The 22991-nt window shown below is 51.6% G+C and overlaps 1 protein-coding gene across 9 annotated transcripts in view; it reads left to right on the forward strand.

Moving 5' to 3' along the window:
* The first annotated feature begins 704 nt into the window (after positions 1-704).
* The window catches only part of USH1C (USH1 protein network component harmonin), a 270528-nt gene continuing 248241 nt past the window's right edge, over positions 705-22991 (forward strand). For 2 of the 9 annotated variants that reach the window (XM_073564288.1, XM_073564289.1), the window contains exon 1: positions 707-819. In XM_073564288.1, coding sequence (XP_073420389.1) covers positions 784-819 — 36 coding nt within the window. In that variant the 5' untranslated portion in view covers positions 707-783. The other 7 variants (XM_073564291.1, XM_073564292.1, XM_073564293.1 and 4 more) reach the window with 6 other exon arrangements.

The raw sequence follows: 22991 nt of genomic DNA on the forward strand, positions 1-22991 counted from the left end.
ATATATATCTCCTCACACACGTCACTCTCGCTGTATATATATATATATCTCCTCACACACGTCACTCTCGCTGTATATATATATATATCTCCTCACACACGTCACTCTCGCTGTATATATATATATATCTCCTCACACACGTCACTCTCGCTGTATATATATATATATATCTCCTCACACACGTCACTCTCGCTGTATATATATATATATATATATCCTCACACACGTCACTCTCGCTGTATATATATATATATCTCCTCACACACGTCACTCTCGCTGTATATATATATATATATATATCTCCTCACACACGTCACTCTCGCTGTGTATATATATATATATATATATATATATATATCTCCTCACACACGTCACTCTCGCTGTGTATATATATATATATATATATATATATATATATATCTCCTCACACACGTCACTCTCGCTGTGTATATATATATATATATATATATATATATATATATCTCCTCACACACGTCACTCTCGCTGTGTATATATATATATATATCTCCTCACACACGTCACTCTCGCTGTATATATATATATATATATCTCCTCACACACGTCACTCTCGCTGTGTATATATATATATATATCTCCTCACCCACGTCACACGGTGTTTTGTGGGCGTGGTCAGGTGTATTTATTATCAGCAGGTGTAGGGGCGGGGTCATTAAGAGCCAATCATCACGCTGTGTATTGTATCCCTGCCCTCATTGGCCGGGGGCAGAGTCCGCCGGCAGTCAGTCCGGGTCAGTGGGCGCCATGGAGCGGAGGATCGCCCGGGAGTTCCGGCACAAGGTGAGGCTGAGCGGCCCGGGAGCTGAGGAGGAGAAGCCGGCATTGTGTGTGCAGGGCGACTGACGTCACGCGGGAGGTCACCGCCCCCTTGTCCTGCTCGCAGAGCGCTGTCATTATGACGTCAGCAGGTGACAGAGTTTGTCTTATTGCTGCGTCCTCTCCTAGAGCCTGTACCCCCATAACTCTGCTCCTCACACCCCGAGCACAGGTATGATGAGGCACCGCCCCCTCCCCCGCGTATGTGGCCGCCCCCTCCCCCTCCCCCGCGTATGTGGCCTCCCCCGCGTATGTGGCCTCCCCCTCCCCCGCGTATGTGTCCGCCCCCTCCCCCGCGTATGTGGCCTCCCCCTCCCCCGCGTATGTGTCCGCCCCCTCCCCCGCGTATGTGGCCGCCCCCCTCCCCCTCCCCCGCGTATGTGGCCGCCCCCTCCCCCTCCCCCGCGTATGTGGCCTCCCCCGCGTATGTGGCCTCCCCCTCCCCCGCGTATGTGTCCGCCCCCTCCCCCGCGTATGTGGCCTCCCCCTCCCCCCGCGTATGTGGCCGCCCCCTCCCCCTCCCCCCGCGTATGTGGCCGCCCCCCTCCCCCTCCCCCGCGTATGTGGCCGCCCCCTCCCCCTCCCCCGCGTATGTGGCCTCCCCCGCGTATGTGGCCTCCCCCTCCCCCGCGTATGTGTCCGCCCCCTCCCCCTCCCCGCGTATGTGGCCTCCCCCTCCCCCGCGTATGTGGCCTCCCCCTCCCCCCGCGTATGTGGCCGCCCCCTCCCCCTCCCCCGCGTATGTGGCCGCCCCCTCCCCCTCCCCCCGCGTATGTGGCCGCCCCCCTCCCCCTCCCCCGCGTATGTGGCCGCCCCCCTCCCCCTCCCCCGCGTATGTGGCCGCCCCCTCCCCCTCCCCCCGCGTATGTGGCCGCCCCCTCCCCCTCCCTCGCGTATGTGGCCGCCCCCTCGCGTATGTGGCCTCCCCCTCCCCCTCCCCCCGCGTATGTGGCCGCCCCCTCCCCCTCCCCCGCGTATGTGGCCGCCCCCCTCTCCCCTCGCGTATGTGGCCGCCCCCGTCGCCCCTCGCGTATGTGGCCGCCCCCCTCTCCCCTCGCGTATGTGGCCGCCCCCTCTCCCCTCGCGTATGTGGCCGCCCCCTCTCCCCTCGCGTATGTGGCCGCCCCCTCGCCCCTCGCGTATGTGGCCGCCCCCTCGCCCCTCGCGTATGTGGCCGCCCCCTCTCCCCTCGCGTATGTGGCCGCCCCCTCGCGTATGTGGCCGCCCCCTCGCGTATGTGGCCGCCCCCTCGCGTATGTGGCCGCCCCCTCGCGTATGTGGCCGCCCCCTCGCGTATGTGGCCGCCCCCTCGCGTATGTGGCCGCCCCCTCGCGTATGTGGCCGCCCCCTCTCCCCTCGCGTATGTGGCCGCTCCCCTCGCGTATGTGGCCGCCCCCTCGCGTATGTGGCCGCCCCCCTCCCCTCGCGTATGTGGCCACCCCCTCCCCCTCCCCCCGCGTATGTGGCCGCCCCTTCTCCCCTCGCGTATGTGGCCGCCCCCTCGCGTATGTGGCCGCCCCCTCTCCCCTCGCGTATGTGGCCGCTCCCCTCGCGTATGTGGCCGCCCCCTCGCGTATGTGGCCGCCCCCCTCCCCTCGCGTATGTGGCCGCCCCTTCTCCCCTCGCGTATGTGGCCGCCCCCTCGCGTATGTGGCCGCCCCCTCTCCTCTCGCGTATGTGGCCTCCCCCTCTCCCCTCGCGTATGTGGCCGCCCCCTCTCCTCTCGCGTATGTGGCCTCCCCCTCTCCCCTCGCGTATGTGGCCGCCCCCTCTCCCCTCGCGTATGTGGCCGCCCCCTCTCCCCTCGCGTATGTGGCCGCCCCCTCTCCCCTCGCGTATGTGGCCGCCCCCTCTCCCCTCGCGTATGTGGCCGCCCCCTCTCCCCTCGCGTATGTGTCCGCCCCCTCTCCCCTCGCGTATGTGGCCGCCCCCCTCGCGTATGTGGCCGCCCCCCTCCCCTCGCGTATGTGGCCACCCCCTCTCCCCTCGCGTATGTGGCCACCCCCTCTCCCCTCGCGTATGTGGCCACCCCCTCTCCCCTCGCGTATGTGGCCACCCCCTCTCCCCTCGCGTATGTGGCCACCCCCTCTCCCCTCGCGTATGTGGCCACCCCCTCTCCCCTCGCGTATGTGGCCACCCCCCTCTCCCCTCGCGTATGTGGCCACCCCCTCTCCCCTCGCGTATGTGGCCACCCCCTCTCCCCTCGCGTATGTGGCCACCCCCTCTCCCCTCGCGTATGTGGCCACCCCCTCTCCCCTCGCGTATGTGGCCACCCCCTCTCCCCTCGCGTATGTGGCCACCCCCTCTCCCCTCGCGTATGTGGCCACCCCCTCTCCCCTCGCGTATGTGGCCGCCCCCCTCGCGTATGTGGCCGCCCCCCTCGCGTATGTGGCCGCCCCCCTCGCGTATGTGGCCGCCCCCCTCGCGTATGTGGCCGCCCCCCTCGCGTATGTGGCCGCCCCCCTCCCGTATGTGGCCGCCCCCCTCGCGTATGTGGCGTCCTGCTCGTGCGCTCAGCGCAGAGTTACTTGAGTGGTCACCACAGGTGCCAGCCCCAGGGGCGGGGGGCTGAGTGTCTGGACGGTGGAGCATAAAGTGATTTCGTCAAATCTGCTCTGATAGAATTCTTAGAAGACCTTTTTGCTCTCTGGATCCCAGGGGGATCCCTCAGACTCTAGACTCCGTGATTCTCTGGAATCCTTCTCTGGCCTACGCCTTCCTCCCAGTTATCCTGATTCATGCGGTTCAAAGAGAAATCTGTAATGATCATGTGTGACTGGACACAGCTCCTCCAGCAGGGCGAATTTATGACACACGTGATCCTGGATACAGCGCCTCCAGCAGGGCGAATTTATGACACACGTGATCCTGGATACAGCGCCTCCAGCAGGGCGAATTTATGACACACGTGATCCTGGATACAGCGCCTCCAGCAGGGCGAATTTAAACAATAAGGGTAAACACAGGGAACAATTACAGTGGTGGGCCCTGCGATAGGGAATGGGGGGCGTGGAGACCTCCTAAGCTCCCCTGAGCCAGAGTCCCTACACTCCTAACATTCCCTATACAGGCTCCTCGCCTGTCGCCGCACGCGTGCCTCAATACCCTAGCTCGCCCTAAACCTATACCCTCACTAGGGAATAGGTCGGTGCGGAGACTAATCCCACCACTGCACTAGAACACACATAAGGAAAGTCACAAACAGGGGAAACAGAAAACTTAGCTCTCTCTGTGCTAAAGCTCCAGCACAGAGTCCAGCGACAGACTGCAGCCTTCCTCCTGAATAGCTGCCAAGAACTCCCTTCTGTGACTCCTTCCACACCAGGACTCAGATTGAGCTGAGCACTCTCTTCAGCTCCTTCCACCACCAAGGTTGGTTGCAAATGAACAACTATCACCAACACTGATTGCATACACTGAGCACACCTTTATAGGGTGTCACACCTGATCCATAATTAAGTGAACATTAACCTAAACCTAAGGTGCGATACCATTCCCCACCACCGGGCAACTTAGAATGAACGACACCACGTGTGATAATTCTAATGGCCACCGGGGGCTATCATGACACACTTTGGAACCAAAGGAAAAAAAGTTCACTTAATGCATTTAATACCGCCAGATCCAACACTGGATCATGACAGTACCCCCTCCTTAATGAGGGGCCTCTGGACCCTCAAGACCACCCCTCCTTAGGGAAACCCCTACAGCGGGGACACCCAGACCCTGAGTTCACCCCACCCTCACCTGAATTCAAATTTATGACAAACACGCAGCTGGTATAGGCAATAAAGTTAATTTTGGAGGCACCACTCATCTCCACAGCGCCGACTTGGGGAACGAGTTAATGTATGTGTATGTTTGTTTGTTTGTTATGAGCTGATCAGGCTCCACAACACACTTCCACAAGATGTTTTTTGGTGGCACCCATACACGCTCGTTCACACACAGGTCCGGACCTGAACGTTTATTGCACACATTCGTTTGTCATAAAACTTGGTGAACTCATTCTGGACCTGATAACAGAGGCGTCCCCCTGTGTCACCACACTCACACCCCCGCATTACACCATAGGGTACACCACCCTCCAACCCTTTGCACCACGAGGTCTGCCCCTCACAGGGTTTGCTAGTGGCGAGGGCTGGAACTTGCCCCTACTCCCCCGCCGCACAATCGCTGCTCGCACAGGAGAGGAAGGGGTCCCCTGAAGAGAGACGGCAGAGACAGTGGTCTCAAGGCAGCAGCCCCCACACGACTGCCCCCAGCTGACTACTTCCCTAGCTCGCCAATCTATCCCCGGGTTGTGTTTTTTCAGCCAAGGGAAGCCTAAAACGATAGGTACTGGCATTCCCTCCAAGACGTAGCATGACAAGGACTCCTCATGATGTCCTATACGCAGATGGATGTTTTCTACGACTTGGGTAAGGCTCCCCTGACTCAGTGGAACAGAGTTAATGGCCTGGACGCTTATAGGTTGGGCCAGCGTCCTACACTTCAGGCCATGAGTCTGGACAAAACGAGCATCCACCAGACTGACTCCTGCTCCACTGTCCACAAGCACCGGTACCACCTCCGGTACCCCGCGAGCCAACACCTGCTGACATAATACCTTGGGAGGGCAAAATGGAGGAAATGTACACTCCCTGGTTGCCTCCCTCCAAACGACCAGGGGTCTGCGGCTTCTGAGATGACACAGATATTTTGGCACGTAATGGGCACGCCTTAAGGAAATGACCAGTCTGCCCACAGGAAAAACATGCCAACCCCACTCCCTGAACCGTAGGCAGGCCTGAACACAACCCAACACCTCCTACTTGCATAGGTTCGTCCGGAGACTTGGCACGCCCTGGGCAGATTCCCATGAAATGGCCCGGCTTCCCATAGGAAAAGCATACCCCCCCACCACGGCGAACCCCAGGCAACCCCCTATTTGTACCAACAACACCGGGCTGCCTGGGTTCCACAAACCGTACCGGGGGGTCCTCACCCCCAGAGAGAACTACAGGGGGCACATTTTGTGTATGTCTTTCCCTAAGGCGTCTATCCACCCGGATGGCGAGGGACATGGCGGCCTCCAGCGACCTGGGGGCGGCGTACTGCACCAGAGTGTCCTGCAACTTAGGAGACAGACCCTGCACAAATTGACTCCTAAGTGCAGGGTCATTCCACTGAGTGTTAGTGGCCCATCTCCTAAACTCAGAGCAGTACTCCTCAGCGACCTGGGCTCCCTGTTTACACCTACGGAGTCGGGATTCCGCCAGAGAGACACCATCAGGATCCCCATACACAAGCGCCAAAGCCGCAAAAAACTCGTCCACGGACTCTAAAGATGGTGAATCGTCCGGCAGGGAGAAGGCCCAGGACTGGGGATCCCCCTTCAAAAGGGACATAATGATTCCCACCCGTTGCTCTTCGTTCCTTGAAGAACGAGGGCGCAGCCTGAAATATAATTTACATGCCTGCTGAAAAACCAAGAATTGATCTCTCCCTCCAGAAAACCGGTCTGGGAGAGATATCTTGGGTTCTGGCTGAGCCTGTGCCTGAATCAAACCTCCGAAGCCTACCAACAGCTGCTGCACCATCTCACCGCGCAGCCCCCTTATCTCTTCAGTAAGGCTCTGCAGTACCTGGGTAAAGGTTTGCATTAGGTCCATAGCTCAGCAGAAAAGAAAAAATGTTTCGGTTGGTGATAATGTAATGATCACGTGTGACTGGACACAGCGCCTCCAGCAGGGCGAATTTATGACACACGTGATCCTGGATACAGCGCCTCCAGCAGGGCGAATTTAAACAATAATGGGACATGCAGCCGGATACACCGCCTCCAGCTGGCGAATTTAAGAAATACACGTAAAACTGGATACCCCGCCTCCAGCTGGCGAATTTAAAGAATAAGGGTAAACACAGGGAACAATTACAGTGGTGGGCCCTGCGATAGGGAATGGGGGGCGTGGAGACCTCCTAAGCTCCCCTGAGCCAGAGTCCCTACACTCCTAACATTCCCTATACAGGCTCCTCGCCTGTCGCCGCACGCGTGCCTCAATACCCTAGCTCGCCCTAAACCTATACCCTCACTAGGGAATAGGTCGGTGCGGAGACTAATCCCACCACTGCACTAGAACACACATAAGGAAAGTCACAAACAGGGGAAACAGAAAACTTAGCTCTCTCTGTGCTAAAGCTCCAGCACAGAGTCCAGCGACCGACTACAGCCTTCCTCCTGAATAGCTGCCAAGAACTCCCTTCTGTGACTCCTTCCACACCAGGACTCAGATTGAGCTGAGCACTCTATTCAGCTCCTTCCACCACCAAGGTTGGTTGCAAATGAACAACTATCACCAACAATGATTGCATACCCTGAGCACACCTTTATAGGGTGTCACACCTGATCCATAATTAAGTGAACATTAACCTAAACCTAAGGTGCGATACCATTCCCCACCACCGGGCAACTTAGAATGAACGACACCACGTGTGATAATTCTAATGGCCACCGGGGGCTATCACGACACACTTTGGAACCAAAGGAAAAAAAGTTCACTTAATGCATTTAATACCGCCAGATCCAACACTGGATCATGACAAAATCATAGCGGACAGGGCGAGGGGAATTCTGATAGCCCCCTGTTAGCCAGGAGAACCAGGTTCTTTTTGGCTGAGGTTGATGTCTGTCACTGACCCTTGGGTGCTGCCGGAGATTCCGGGTTTTCTCTCACAGGCAGCCGGTACGCCATTGTAACGGGGTCTTGCTATCTCGGGTACCTTTTTCAGTACCACCTCGTGTTTTCGGAGGTCCGCTCTGTGTTGGCTGGAGTCTGAATGAAGGACGCTGGCTGGAATTCCTTCGTTACATGGGCGCATATAAAAGATCACTGCTTCTCCATGTATTTCCAGTCTGACAACACAGGACACAGAATATATCACACAGATACAGAGGGCAGGCCAATAGAAAAGCGGCAGGTCAGATATACATTACAAAAGCCGCAGGTGGCCGGAGCCTGCGTATGTTTACTGTGGGAATTACAAAGGTGGGGGGAGGGCGGACAAAAGGGGAATGCTGATGCATTAGGGACATGCATCTCACATAGAACCTATTATACATACATATAACTGCACAACATATTCTGGGTGCTGAGTGGTTCTGTACCACGTAACAGCCATCCTTGAGCAGCAGATTTACACTTGACAGCATGACATGTGAGAGGACACTCTTGAAGCACAGGTTTTTCCCCTAATTTAACTTCTACTCCAGAGTAGAAACCAGGAGGGCGGTGGAGTCGATAAACCAAACCTGCGACTCCGACTCCTCAATTTCCCTTCCTCCAACTCTGTGACGAACACCCCTCCGCCGTTCGCCCAATACAGTGACTAACGGGGGTCCCGCTGCCACCAAAAGGCAACGGACAGCGGACCCTGTGTCACCACTATGTCACAATCCCACCACTGACACGGGTGTATCAGCGGACGGAGGGACGCGACGCACTGCCGGCACACGGCTATCACAGGCGCAGTGGGGCTTATCTTAGTTATCCCACCACTGGCACCATGTGACCAAAATATCCAGCAAGCTAATCTCGCTCTACAATTTGCCGCAGGGTATTTTGGGTGCCCCACCACTGCTATCAATCTTCTAAGTACTGCAGGGATTTATGTACATCCCACTCTCTCAGTTCCACTTTGGAACTTGCATCTCTCCGGCGCCCCCCTTACCCTCAGGTCAGTCAGGGAACTGCACCTAGGATAATTAGTCGCCGGACGGGCTGCCTGTTGTAAGCCGGCGATTAGGCTTCTGCAGTAAGGGAATTATCAATGCTGTGGCCGCAGCCCCTCATTCAGCAATATAAGACCCTTCTGGACTGCCAGCAAGCCGCAATAACCGTACACAACGCGCTGCCACCATCCACAGTTTACTTAATTCACAGTGTTACATTAAGAGGGTCCGTGGCAAACCCCTTGAATTAGTAGCGTAATTATCTAACAAAGGCGTATAGTTCGATTCTTAGAGCATGGAGACAGAACTAAATAACTTTATCATTTATTTTCCAAAAGAGGACAGTGATTACAGATAAAAGTTGCTATAAAGTTGAGACATAAAATATGTACATTAGACAAGTATAAAACAAAGCGGATGAATGAAGAAAGTACACTCACATGTGGTCAGTTGGTGTTAGGCATCCCATGTGGCTTTAAGGGGGGGGGCGGAGCTGCACATCTCCGCTCATCTGCAGGTCTCTCTAGCACCAGGACTTGAGCTGTTCTGAGCTGGTTTTGCCAAGGGAATGCCTTATAGACTCTGCTATGTGACATCACGGAGAGATGCATTCTGGGTTAATCCCACCTCCCTCTTTCCAAGGTAGAAATCTTACTATAACTTATAATCTTCATAACTCAGTGGTGGGAACCCGCACAGACATATATATGGCATCATTGGTTGTAATTCACCGAGTGGAATCTGAAAATACTAAACCTGCCATAACTGGGCCATTCTAGTTGGGAGTACTCCATACTTGAGGTTCTGGGGATCCGAGGGCTTCGCGAAAACCATGGCAGCGAAGCTGGGACCGCTCAGATCACAAAAATATGATTATCATAACTCTGGTGTGTATGGTTTTCGCAAGGCAATCTCTCATAGGTTTATTCAAACCTCTTGGCTTCAGACAAAGAGCTTTTCCCTCACTCTTTTTTTTTCTTTCAGCTGCGGAGAGGAGCCAAATGCCCGAGAATGGGGAGTGTCCTAGCTAATTAACATTCCTGCTCCTCCAGAGGAAGTGGCAGGGTTGATAACACTTGGGGGGAAGGAATTCCTACTACTGACAGTTTACAATGTCATACGATGGAGGATTTCTAGCACAGTCCAACAGAAAACATATTTTGCAGACATTGTATATCACAGACTCCGACTCCCACACATATTGCTTATATTTAAGTGAAAAATGTATTGTAGTACAATGTGAACATCAGACATTTAATCATTTCTATGATCCAATAATCAAGATATTTAGATAGAACATAATATCTATTTATTGAAATACAACTTTAGAACACAAATAACTGTAATAAATTGTAAATATGTAATACATTATGTAATATCGATTATTTATATATATTACTAGCTGAAGAGCCTAGCGCTGCCCGGGTATAGTAACTGTGGTTAGTTATAGCAAATTATAATTATCCTCCATCCCATAGGCCCGTGCCCATATGCCCATCATACATCCTCCATCCCATAGTCCCATACCCATATACCCATCATACACATCCTCCATCCCATAGTCCCATGCCCAAATACCCATCATACACATCCTCCATCCCATAGTCCCGTGCCCATATACCCATCATACATCCTCCATCCCATAGTCCCGTGCCCATATACCCATCATACATATCCTCCATCCCATAGTCCCGTGCCCATATACCCATCATACACATCCTCCATCCCATAGTCCCGTGCCCATGTACCCATCATACATATCCTCCATCCCATAGTCCCATGCCCATATACCCATCATACACATCCTCCATCCCATAGTCCCGTGCCCATATACCCATCACACACATCCTCCATCCCATAGTCCCGTGCCCATATACCCATCATACATATCCTCCATCCCATAGTCCCGTGCCCATATACCCATCATACATATCCTCCATCCCATAGTCCAGTGCCCATATACCCATCATACACATCCTCCATCCCATAGTCCCGTGCCCATATACCCATCATACACATCCTCCATCCCATAGTCCAGTGCCCATATACCCATCATACATATCCTCCATCCCATAGTCCCGTACCCATATACAGTGGGGCAAAAAAGTATTTAGTCAGTCAGCAATAGTGCAAGTTCCACCACTTAAAAAGATGAGAGGCGTCTGTAATTTACATCATAGGTAGACCTCAACTATGGGAGACAAACTGAGAAAAAAAAATCCAGAAAATCACATTGTCTGTTTTTTTTTTCATTTTATTTGCATATTATGGTGGAAAATAAGTATTTGGTCAGAAACAAAATTTCATCTCAATACTTTGTGATATATCCTTTGTTGGCAATGACAGAGGTCAAACGTTTTCTGTAAGTCTTCACAAGGTTGCCACACACTGTTGTTGGTATGTTGGCCCATTCCTCCATGCAGATCTCCTCTAGAGCAGTGAGGTTTTTGGCTTTTCGCTTGGCAACACGGACTTTCAACTCCCTCCAAAGGTTTTCTATAGGGTTGAGATCTGGAGACTGGCTAGGCCACTCCAGGACCTTGAAATGCTTCTTACGAAGCCACTCCTTCGTTGCCCTGGCGGTGTGCTTTGGATCATTGTCATGTTGAAAGACCCAGCCACGTTTCATCATCAATGCCCTTGCTGATGGAAGGAGGTTTGCACGCAAAATCTCACGATACATGGCCCCATTCATTCTTTCATGTACCCGGATCAGTTGTCCTGGCCCCTTTGCAGAGAAACAGCCCCAAAGCATGATGTTTCCACCACCATGCTTTACAGTAGGTATGGTGTTTGATGGATGCAACTCAGTATTCTTTTTCCTCCAAACACGACAAGTTGTGTTTCTACCAAACAGTTCCAGTTTGGTTTCATCAGACCATAGGACATTCTCCCAAAACTCCTCTGGATCATCCAAATGCTCTCTAGCAAACTTCAGACGGGCCCGGACATGTACAGGCTTAAGCAGTGGGACAAGTCTGGCACTGCAGGATCTGAGTCCATGGTGGCGTAGTGTGTTACTTATGGTAGGCCTTGTTACATTGGTCCCAGCTCTCTGCAGTTCATTCACTAGGTCCCCCCGCGTGGTTCTGGGATTTTTGCTCACCGTTCTTGTGATCATTCTGACCCCACGGGGTGGGATTTTGCGTGGAGCACCAGATCGAGGGAGATTATCAGTGGTCTTGTATGTCTTCCATTTTCTAATTATTGCTCCCACAGTTGATTTCTTCACTCCAAGCTGGTTGGCTATTGCAGATTCAGTCTTCCCAGCCTGGTGCAGGGCTACAATTTTGTTTCTGGTGTCCTTTGACAGCTCTTTGGTCTTCACCATAGTGGAGTTTGGAGTCAGACTGTTTGAGGGTGTGCACAGGTGTCATTTTTATACTGATAACAAGTTTAAACAGGTGCCATTACTACAGGTAATGAGTGGAGGAAAGAGGAGACTCTTAAAGAAGAAGTTACAGGTCTGTGAGAGCCAGAAATCTTGATTGCTTGTTTCTGACCAAATACTTATTTTCCACCATAATATGCAAATAAAATGAAAAAAAAAGACAATGTGATTTTCTGGATTTTTTTTTCTCAGTTTGTCTCCCATAGTTGAGGTCTACCTATGATGTAAATTACAGACGCCTCTCATCTTTTTAAGTGGTGGAACTTGCACTATTGCTGACTGACTAAATACTTTTTTGCCCCACTGTACCCGTCATACATATCCACCATCCCATAGGCCCGTGCCCATATACCCATCATACATATCCTCCATCCCATAGTCCTGTGCCCATATACCCGTCATACATATTCTCCATCCCATAGGCCCGTGCCCATATACCCATCATACATATCCACCATCCCATAGTCCCGTGCCCATATACCCGTCATACATATCCTCCATCCCATAGTCCCGTGCCCATATACCCATCATACATATCCTCCATCCCATAGTCCCGTGCCCATATACCTATCATACATATCCTCCATCCCATAGTCCCGTACCCATATACCCGTCATACATATCCACCATCCCACAGTCCCATGCCCATATACCCATCACACATATCCTCCATCCCATAGGCCCGTGCCCATATACCCATCATACATATCCTCCATCCCATAGTCCAGTGCCCATATACCCATCATACATATCCACCATCCCATAGTCCCGTGCCCATATACCCATCATACATATCCTCCATCCCATAGTCCCGTGCTCATATACCCATCATACATATCCACCATCCCATAGTCCCGTGCCCATATACCCGTCATACATATTCTCCATCCCATAGTCCCGTGCTCATATACCCATCATACATATCCACCATCCCATAGTCCAGTGCCCATATACCCATCATACATATCCACCATCCCATAGTCCCGTGCCCATATACCCATCATACATATCCTCCATCCCATAGTCCCGTGCTCATATACCCATCATACATATCCACCATCCCATAGTCCCGTGCCCATATACCCATCATACATATCCTCCATCCCATAGTCCACTGCCCATATACCCATCACACATCCTCCATCCCATAGTCCCATGCCCATATACCCATCATACATATTCTCCATCCCATAGTCCAGTGCCCATATACCCGTCATACATATTCTCCATCCCATAGTCCTGTGCCCATATACCCATCATACATATCCTTCATCTCATAGTCCCGTGCCCATATACCCATCATACATATCCTTCATCCCATAGTCGAGTGCCCATATACCCATCACATATCCTCCATCCCATAGTCCCGTGCCCATATACCCATCATACATATCCTTCATCCCATAGTCCCATGCCCATATACCCATCATACATATCCTCCATCCCATAGTCGAGTGCCCATATACCCATCACACATCCTCCATCCCATAGTCCCATGCCCATATACCCATCATACATATCCTCCATCCCATAGTCGAGTGCCCATATACCCATCATACATATCCTCCATCCCATAGTTGAGTGCCCATATAACCATCATACATATCCTCCATCCCATAGTCCCGTGCCCATATACCCATCACACATCCTCCATCCCATAGTCCCGTGCCCATATACCCATCATACATATCCTCCATCCCATAGTCGAGTGCCCATATACCCATCATACATATCCTCCATCCCATAGTCCCATGCCCATATACCCATCATACATATCCTCCATCCCATAGTCGAGTGCCCATATACCCATCATACATATCCTCCATCCCATAGTCAAGTGCCCATATACCCATCACACATCCTCCATCCCATAGTCCCATGCCCATATACCCATCACATATCCTCCATCCCATAGTCCCATGCCCATATACCCATCACATATCCTCCATCCCATAGTCCCGTGCCCATATACCCATCACACATCCTCCATCCCATAGTCCCGTGCCCATATACCCATCATACATATCCTCCATCCCATAGTCGAGTGCCCATATACCCATCATACATATCCTCCATCCCATAGTCCCATGCCCATATACCCATCATACATATCCTCCATCCCATAGTCGAGTGCCCATATACCCATCATACATATCCTCCATCCCATAGTCAAGTGCCCATATACCCATCACACATCCTCCATCCCATAGTCCCATGCCCATATACCCATCACATATCCTCCATCCCATAGTCCCATGCCCATATACCCATCACATATCCTCCATCCCATAGTCCCGTGCCCATATACCCATCACACATCCTCCATCCCATAGTCCCATGCCCATATACCCATCACATATCCTCCATCCCATAGTCCCATGCCCATATACCCATCATACATATCCTCCATCCCATAGTCGAGTGCCCATATACCCATCATACATATCCTCCATCCCATAGTCGAGTGCCCATATATCCATCACACATCCTCCTTCCCATAGTCCCGTGCCCATATACCCATCACACATCCTCCATCCCATAGTCCCGTGCCCATATACCCATCATACATATCCTCCATCCCATAGTCCAGTGCCCATATACCCATCACATATCCTCCATCCCATAGTCCCGTGCCCATATACCCATCATACATATCCTCCATCCCATAGTCGAGTGCCCATATACCCATCACATATCCTCCATCCCATAGTCCCGTGCCCATATACCCATCACACATCCTCCATCCCATAGTCGAGTGCCCATATACCCATCACATATCCTCCATCCCATAGTCCCGTGCCCATATACCCATCATACATATCCTCCATCCCATAGTCCCGTGCCCATATACCCATCATACATATCCTCCATCCCATAGTCCCGTGCCCATATACCCATCATACATATCTGCCATCCCATAGTCCCGTGCCCATATACCCATCATACATATCCTCCATCCCATAGTCCCGTGCCCATATACCCATCATACATATCCTCCATCCCATAGTCCCGTGCCCATATACCCATCATACATATCCTCCATCCCATAGTCCCGTACCCATATACCCATCATACATATCCTCCATCCCATAGTCTCATGCCCATATACCCATCATACATATCCTCCATCCCATAGTTCCGTGCCCATATACCCATCATACATATCCTCCATCCCATAGTCCCGTGCCCATATACCCATCATACATATCCTCCATCCCATAGTCCCGTGCCCATATACCCATCACACATATCCTCCATCCCATAGTCCAGTGCCCATATACCCATCACACATCCTCCATCCCATAGTCTCATGCCCATATACCCATCATACATATCCTCCATCCCATAGTCCAGTGCCCATATACCCATCACACATCCTCCATCCCATAGTCTCATGCCCATATACCCATCATACATATCCTCCATCCCATAGTCCCGTACCCATATACCCATCACACATATCCTCCATCCCATAGTCCAGTGCCCATATACCCATCACACATCCTCCATCCCATAGTCCCATGCCCATATACCCATCATACATATCCTCCATCCCATAGTCCCGTGCCCATATACCCATCATACATATCCTCCATCCCATAGTCCCGTGCCCATATTCCCATCACACATATCCTCCATCCCATAGTCCAGTGCCCATATACCCATCACACATCCTCCATCCCATAGTCCCATGCCCATATACCCATCATACATATCCTCCATCCCATAGTCCCGTACCCATATACCCATCATACATATCCTCCATCCCATAGTCTCATGCCCATATACCCATCATACATATTCTCCATCCCATAGTCCCATGCCCATATACCCATCATACATATCCTCCATCCCATAGTCCCATGCCCATATACCCATCATACATATCCTCCATCCCATAGTCCCATGCCCATATACCCATCATACATATTCTCCATCCCATAGTCCAGTGCCCATATACCCATCATACATATCCTCCATCCCATAGTCTCATGCCCATATACCCATCATACATATCCTCCATCCCATAGTCCTATGCCCATATACCCATCATACATATTCTCCATCCCATAGTCCAGTGCCCATATACCCATCATACATATCCTCCATCCCATAGTCTCATGCCCATATACCCATCATACATATTCTCCATCCCATAGTCCCATGCCCATATACCCATCATACATATCCTCCATCCCATAGTCCCATGCCCATATACCCATCATACATATCCTCCATCCCATAGTCCCGTGCCCATATACCCATCATACATATCCTCCATCCCATAGTCCCGTGCCCATATACCCATCATACATATCCTCCATCCCATAGTACAGTGCCCATATACCCATCATACATATTCTCCATCCCATAGTCCCGTGCCAAATATACCCATCATACATATCCTCCATCCCATAGTCCCATGCCCATATACCCATCATACATATCCTCCATCCCATAGTCCCGTACCCATATACCCATCATACATCCTCCTTTCCATAGTCAACCATTATGACATCATAATGAGCGGCGGGGCTTGCAACCTATGATGACATCAGCGTCGCCATGGCAACCATTATGACATCATAATGAGGGGCGGGGCTTGACGCGCACACACTGTTTCCCCATTATGTAGATAGGGGCAAAATTGTTTGGGGAATTGGAACGCACGGGGTTAAAATTTCGCCTCACAACATAGCTTAGGACGCTCTCGGGGTCTAGACGTGTGACTGTGCCAAATTTTGTGGCTGTAGCTGCGACGGTGCGGATGCCTATCCCGGACATACACACACACACACACATACATACATACATACATACATACATACATACACACACACACACACATACATACATACACACACACACACACACATACATACATACATACATACATACATACATACATACATACATACACACACACACACACACATACACACACACACACACACACACACATACATACACACACACACACACATACATACATACACATACACACACACACACACACATACATACATACATACATACATACACTTGAGCTTTATATATTAGATATACAGTATATATATATATATAACACTATGTAATAAACTATTTAAGTGGCAAAAAACAGTTTTCAACAAGAACATACTAAATAACATTTGTGCAGTCTATGAATTTGTTCTGAGAAATAGAATTGCCTCCATCAGCTCCTCCCTCATAGATGACCTCACATCTGACCTAATAATGTTAAGGCCAGAGAACAACATCCCTACAGTAACTTGGGTTGGAGGCAAAGCCCTAACCACATGGGCAAGATCTCTAACAATTTCCGGGTATAAAGGAATTGCCTCCTGCACAGTCAGTTCTGATGAACGGTTGAATTTTTCTATTTCTTTGAGAACAAGTGAAACATTTTGCTGAAATCTGGTCAATCTGCTGCTATAGGAGACGGAGTGAAGTCTTTTTCCTTGCAGCAACGCTTTGCCTGCTCCATATCATCCAAATACTTGTCAAAGTCAAACTCCTCATCTGATGAGGATGAAGATATGGCAGCAGTAGCACTGTCAGGACCCGAGTCCTCTTGCGCCTGGCAGTCCTCCTGTAGGCCACTCATCCTAACTGCTACCTCAGTCAGAGCTTCTTTTCCTTTAGTAAGCTGTTGATCATCAAGCAGTATACGATGACTTGGGTCCACATAAACAGCTGCCAGAAAAATTTTATTTTCCAATACCTGTGTCTCTCTCCGTTTCATTGAAGCAGCAATGCCATCTGTGATGAAACCTCCTCTTTGGGACAGACAAAATAGCAAGTTCTTCCACTCCCTCATGAAAATGCCAGGAGTTAAATCCTCAGCTTGTAATTTTTTAGTCACGGTAAATGGGTGATGAAGCAATTCCTTCAATTCAGCCACCTGTGTCCATTGACCTTCATTTAGGGTTACCTGAGGGTTCATCATATCTGTAAGAAGCGGTTTTAGGTCAAGCAATCGCTGAATCATTAGATAGGTGCTGCCCCACCGAGTGGCTTGATCGACAATTGCCCCTTTCCCAGCACGTCTCTTCAAGATGGAATCAATTTTAGGGGTTCTGGCGGCATTAACCAATTTCCTCACTTTTCCAACCAGATTTCCAGCATGTCCCTCTTGCAGACTGTCTCTTATTGCCAGCCGCAGCGTGTGCACAACTTTCTCCAGCTCGGGGCCCAGGAATCGGATCCTGTGCAGGGCTGGCACCCCTCTCTCTGGTGAAGACGGCAGAAGACAGGACAGAGGAGGGGAGATTGTCCCCTGCAGTCTGGAGCCGGTGCAGGACGGGAGCACTGCAGCATACAAGCGAGTTTGGATAGCTGCCCCTCGCTGGCTACGGCCATGATTCACACACAGCGTTTTTGCGGATCCGTTTTTTGCAGTAAAACACAGTGACTCTGGGCTTCAAAGCAAAGTCAATGGGTCTCAAGATAGGACATTCAGCCACATTGTTTTGTGAGGATCCGTTTTTGGGCTGAATGAGCAGGTCCGTTTGTGCCGTGTTTTTCTAATCTGCTTTTGCTATTGAAAACATCTATGAGCTCAAAACCTTAAAGGTGATGCGTTTTTTTAAAAATCTGATCGGCTTTTGCAGCTGAAAAACGTATCCTCAAAAAACGCAGGAAAAGCGCTGTGTGTGAATGTAGCCTTAGATCAGGAATAGAACAGTCATTTATAGGACATTTCATAACTTTCCCAAATTCCTATGAAAAAATATTCAGCACATCCTGCAGTGACCTACTGTACCCAATTTATTATATATTTTAGGAGTCGGTCCATTTTATACCGACTCCACAGTCCTGGTAGAAAGGCCGCCACTACTAGAGCGTATAGGAATACTTGGAAGAAGCTTGTGTCCGTCTCAGGGCTCCGTACAGGACGGGGTTCCCATCACGGCCATCCTGGAAAGTTTATCAAAGGGTTTAGAACAGGGCCTTGTTACTACCAGCTGAAAACTTCAGATGGCTGCATTAGGAGCTGTCACGCTCGCGCCTTGGCTGAATGGCGCGAGCCGGGGGGTTGTGGCCCCACTATGCCACAAACCAGACTACCCTGGAAGGGGCGTAACTACGGCAGCTACCTTGGTCTTCACTGGAGCCTCTGATGGTGAGGTCAGGCTTGTGCGGCAGGTAGCTGCCGGGTGCCACTCCAGGGTGGTGTTTGGCTGTGGCTGCTGATCCCACTCGGGAACAGGACACCTGGATAGGTGCGAGTGACAAGCAGGCTGATACACAGGGCAAGAAGGTACGACAGATACAGGGCAAGCAGGCGTGGCTTGAGACACAGGACAGGCGGGCACGGCTTGAGACACAGGACAGGCGGGCACGGCTTGAGACACAGGACAGGCGGGCACGGCTTGAGACACAGGACAGGCGGGCACGGCTTGAGACACAGGACAGGCGGGCACGGCTTGAGACACAGGACAGGTAGGGACCTGTTCACACAGCAGGTGCAGGTATGGATGCAGGCAGGCAGGAGTAGAATATGAAGGAACAGGTTTGGACCTGTTCACACAGGAGGTGCAGGTATGGATGCAAACAGGCGTGGAATATGAAGGAACAGGTCTGGACCTGTTCACACAGGAGGTGCAGGTATGGATGCAGGCAGGCAGGAGTAGAATATGAAGGAACAGGTTTGGACCTGTTCACACAGGAGGTGCAGGTATGGATGCAGGCAAGTGCAGGATATGAAGGAACAGGTTTGGACCTGTTCACACAGGAGGTGCAGGTATGGATGCAAACAGGCGTGGAATATGAAGGAACAGGTCTGGACCTGTTCACACAGGAGGTGCAGGTATGGATGCAGGCAGGCAGGAGTAGAATATGAAGGAACAGGTTTGGACCTGTTCACACAGGAGGTGCAGGTATGGATGCAGGCAAGTGCAGGATATGAAGGAACAGGTTTGGACCTGTTCACACAGGAGGTGCAGGTATGGATGCAGGCAAGTGCAGGATATGAAGGAACAGGTTTGGACCTGTTCACACAGGAGGTGCAGGTATGGATGCAAACAGGCGTGGAATATGAAGGAACAGGTCTGGACCTGTTCACACAGGAGGTGCAGGTAGGCAGAGCCGCAGGATTGCGGAGCAGGCAGAGCCGCAGGATTGCGGAGCAGGCAGAGCCGCAGGATTGCGGAGCAGGCAGAGCCGCAGGATTGCGGAGCAGGCAGAGCTGCGAGGGTGGAGATGCACCGACAGGGAGGACACAAGGAAAGACACGGCAGAGAAGGAACCACAAACAAGGAGACTGACAGACAGAGGTAAGACTGAGTTCAGGCAGAGACACAGGGACAAAGATACAAGGACCAGGATATTCTGCCTCCTGGCAGGCGGACAAGGTACGAAGCGAGACAGAGTATTCCTACAGAGAAGGAGATACACAGAACAGGGCCTGGCTAGTTCAGCAGCAAGGAGCTAACTGAGTTTAGACATTGCTCAGGCAGTGTTTCAGTGGGAGTGGCGAAACTAAATAGTCAAGGGCTCCAGGTGATTGGTCAGGGACAGATTACCCAGGTGCACACAGACTGCATAAGAACCAGAGAGTTCAGGCGCCGCCCCACTATACACACAGTCAGGAAACATGGAGAGCAAGCAGGAAAACAAGAGGCATAGCACATGGAGCTCAGGGCTGGCAACAGACAGATTTCACAGTATGGCTTGAAGCAGAAAGTAAGTAGGTGTGCGGGAGCTGGGAGACCATGCAGTGATGCCAGCAGGATTGTTACAGTACCCCCCCCTTTACGGCCCCTCTTCCTCAAGCCTGCCAGAATGACCAGAAGAAGGAGTACGGGACCACACACAGTCCAGGTTGACACGACATCCTTCAGGTAGGGTGGAGTATGTGTGCCATCAGGAATCACAGATTGCCCGGTTTCTTGGTGCCTAAGGGAGTCAGTTTCCAACACAGAGGGTACAAAGACTTCTTCCTCCTGATTGACAGAGAGCAGGGACCTGGAAGCTTCAGACTTGACCCCTACATCAGCCGGCCAGCTAGAAACAGCAGACACCTTCACTAAGTCCGACTTCAGCCCGACATGCCAGAAAAATTGGACCTCCTCCTCCTGGTTGATGAGAAATGGAGATACGTGGGTCACTGTTCCAACCTCTTCACCCACCAGCCAAATGGAAGCTGGAGGCATACATACGGGGAGCCACTTCAGCCTGTTACCCTGAAAAAACTGGACCACATCCTCCTGGTTAGATGAGTGAAGCTCTGTCTTGGGACCTTCACCCCTAGGCCACAGGGGAGCTGAAGGCATACACTCTGGATCCATCTTCAGCCCTTTATCCTGGGGAAGACAATCAAGAGGCAGGGGTGCTCTTGGGAGCAGAACACTGGTATAGTCGCTGGGGATGTGTGAGGAGACTGAGACCGCCTCCCCCTCTTCAGAGGCATCCTCACACCTTGACTCGGCGACTAGCAAACCAGGCAAAGAAGACGACTTTGCTGACTGAATGCGACACAAGGGAACCAGACACCTCTTGTCACTTGGTTGTTTCAAGTGTGGTGCCTTGCTGGGTCTCCAAACATAAATGGGCATCAGGATCTCTGGTTCAGAATGACCCATGGGTATACTAGACAGCAAATGGAAGACGAACTTCTTCGTATACAAGGCTCCGACCTGGAGCTGTAGTTGTCCTTGCAGGACTAGACTGTTCTCCAATAGGGCTCGGCCACCTCGAGACAACGCCCACGCCGGCTTCGGGAGCTGTATGACAGAGACCACACACTGACTCTGTAAGACTGGCGACTTAAATACACCAAAGCTCCCTGAAGGCAGTGAAACAGTTAAAGAGTTTAATCGAGAGGGAGTACTCTCACCAGGGACAGCCTCTTCTACTGGCCCAGGGTTCTGGAGTACAGGCTTCACAGGACAGAGGCCAGATTCCGGCTGCAACTTGGCCCGCTTCTTCTTTTTAGACCTCTTGGATCTTGCACGGGAGGCCGCATTGGCAGACTGTGGAACAGGTGATGGCTGGACTGTCATAGGTGGTTGAGACGATTCATCCACAGGTTCCTCTTGTCTGGTCTGTATCTGGAAGCTTGAAGGGGAAGACATCTCAAGAGCAGCTGGACGAGGCATGTCGAAAACTTTACGGAAGGCCACCAGGAAGGCCCCCAGGCTCATGACGACAGGGTCCCCTGCTTCCCAAAGGGGACAGATCCAATTCAAGGCATCACCAGCTAGGTAGGACATGATATATGCCACCTTGACCCGGTCAGAGGGGAAACAAACTGCACTCTGCAGGATGTAGTGCAGGCACTTTTTCAGGAACCCTTGGCACTCTTTGGGGTCCCCATAGAACCTAGGCGGATCTGCTGGGTCGTGCTCTTCGTAGGCCAGGAGCTGCTCATAGATGGCCTTAGAGACTATGAGTGGTTCAGAAGTCTCCACAATTGGAACCACACAAGGCGAAACAAACTCTTCCGGTGGGTCACACTGGCAGGGAGAGAGTTCATGACGCTCTGCGAGCGGAAGGACATGGGACTCAGCGGGGACCATGGCCTGTGCAAACTGTCACGCTCGCGCCTTGGCTGAATGGCGCGAGCCGGGGGGTTGTGGCCCCACTATGCCACAAACCAGACTACCCTGGAAGGGGCGTAACTACGGGAGCTACCTTGGTCTTCACTGGAGCCTCTGATGGTGAGGTCAGGCTTGTGTGGCAGGTAGCTGCAGGATGCCACTCCAGGGTGGTGTCTGGCTGTGGCTGCTGATCCCACTCGGGAACAGGACACCTGGATAGGTGCGAGTGACAAGCAGGCTGATACACAGGGCAAAAAGGTACGACAGATACAGGGCAAGCAGGAGTGGCTTGGAGACACTGGGCAAGCAGGCGTGGCTTGAGACACAGGACAGGCGGGCACGGCTTGAGACACAGGACAGGCGGGCACGGCTTGAGACACAGGACAGGCGGGCACGGCTTGAGACACAGGACAGGCGGGCACGGCTTGAGACACAGGACAGGCGGGCACGGCTTGAGACACAGGACAGGTAGGGACCTGTTCACACAGCAGGT

Source organism: Dendrobates tinctorius, unplaced genomic scaffold (assembly GCF_039654945.1).
Source record: "Dendrobates tinctorius isolate UK_male_01 unplaced genomic scaffold, ASM3965494v1 ptg000445l, whole genome shotgun sequence".
NCBI classification, from domain to species: Eukaryota; Metazoa; Chordata; class Amphibia; order Anura; family Dendrobatidae; genus Dendrobates; species Dendrobates tinctorius.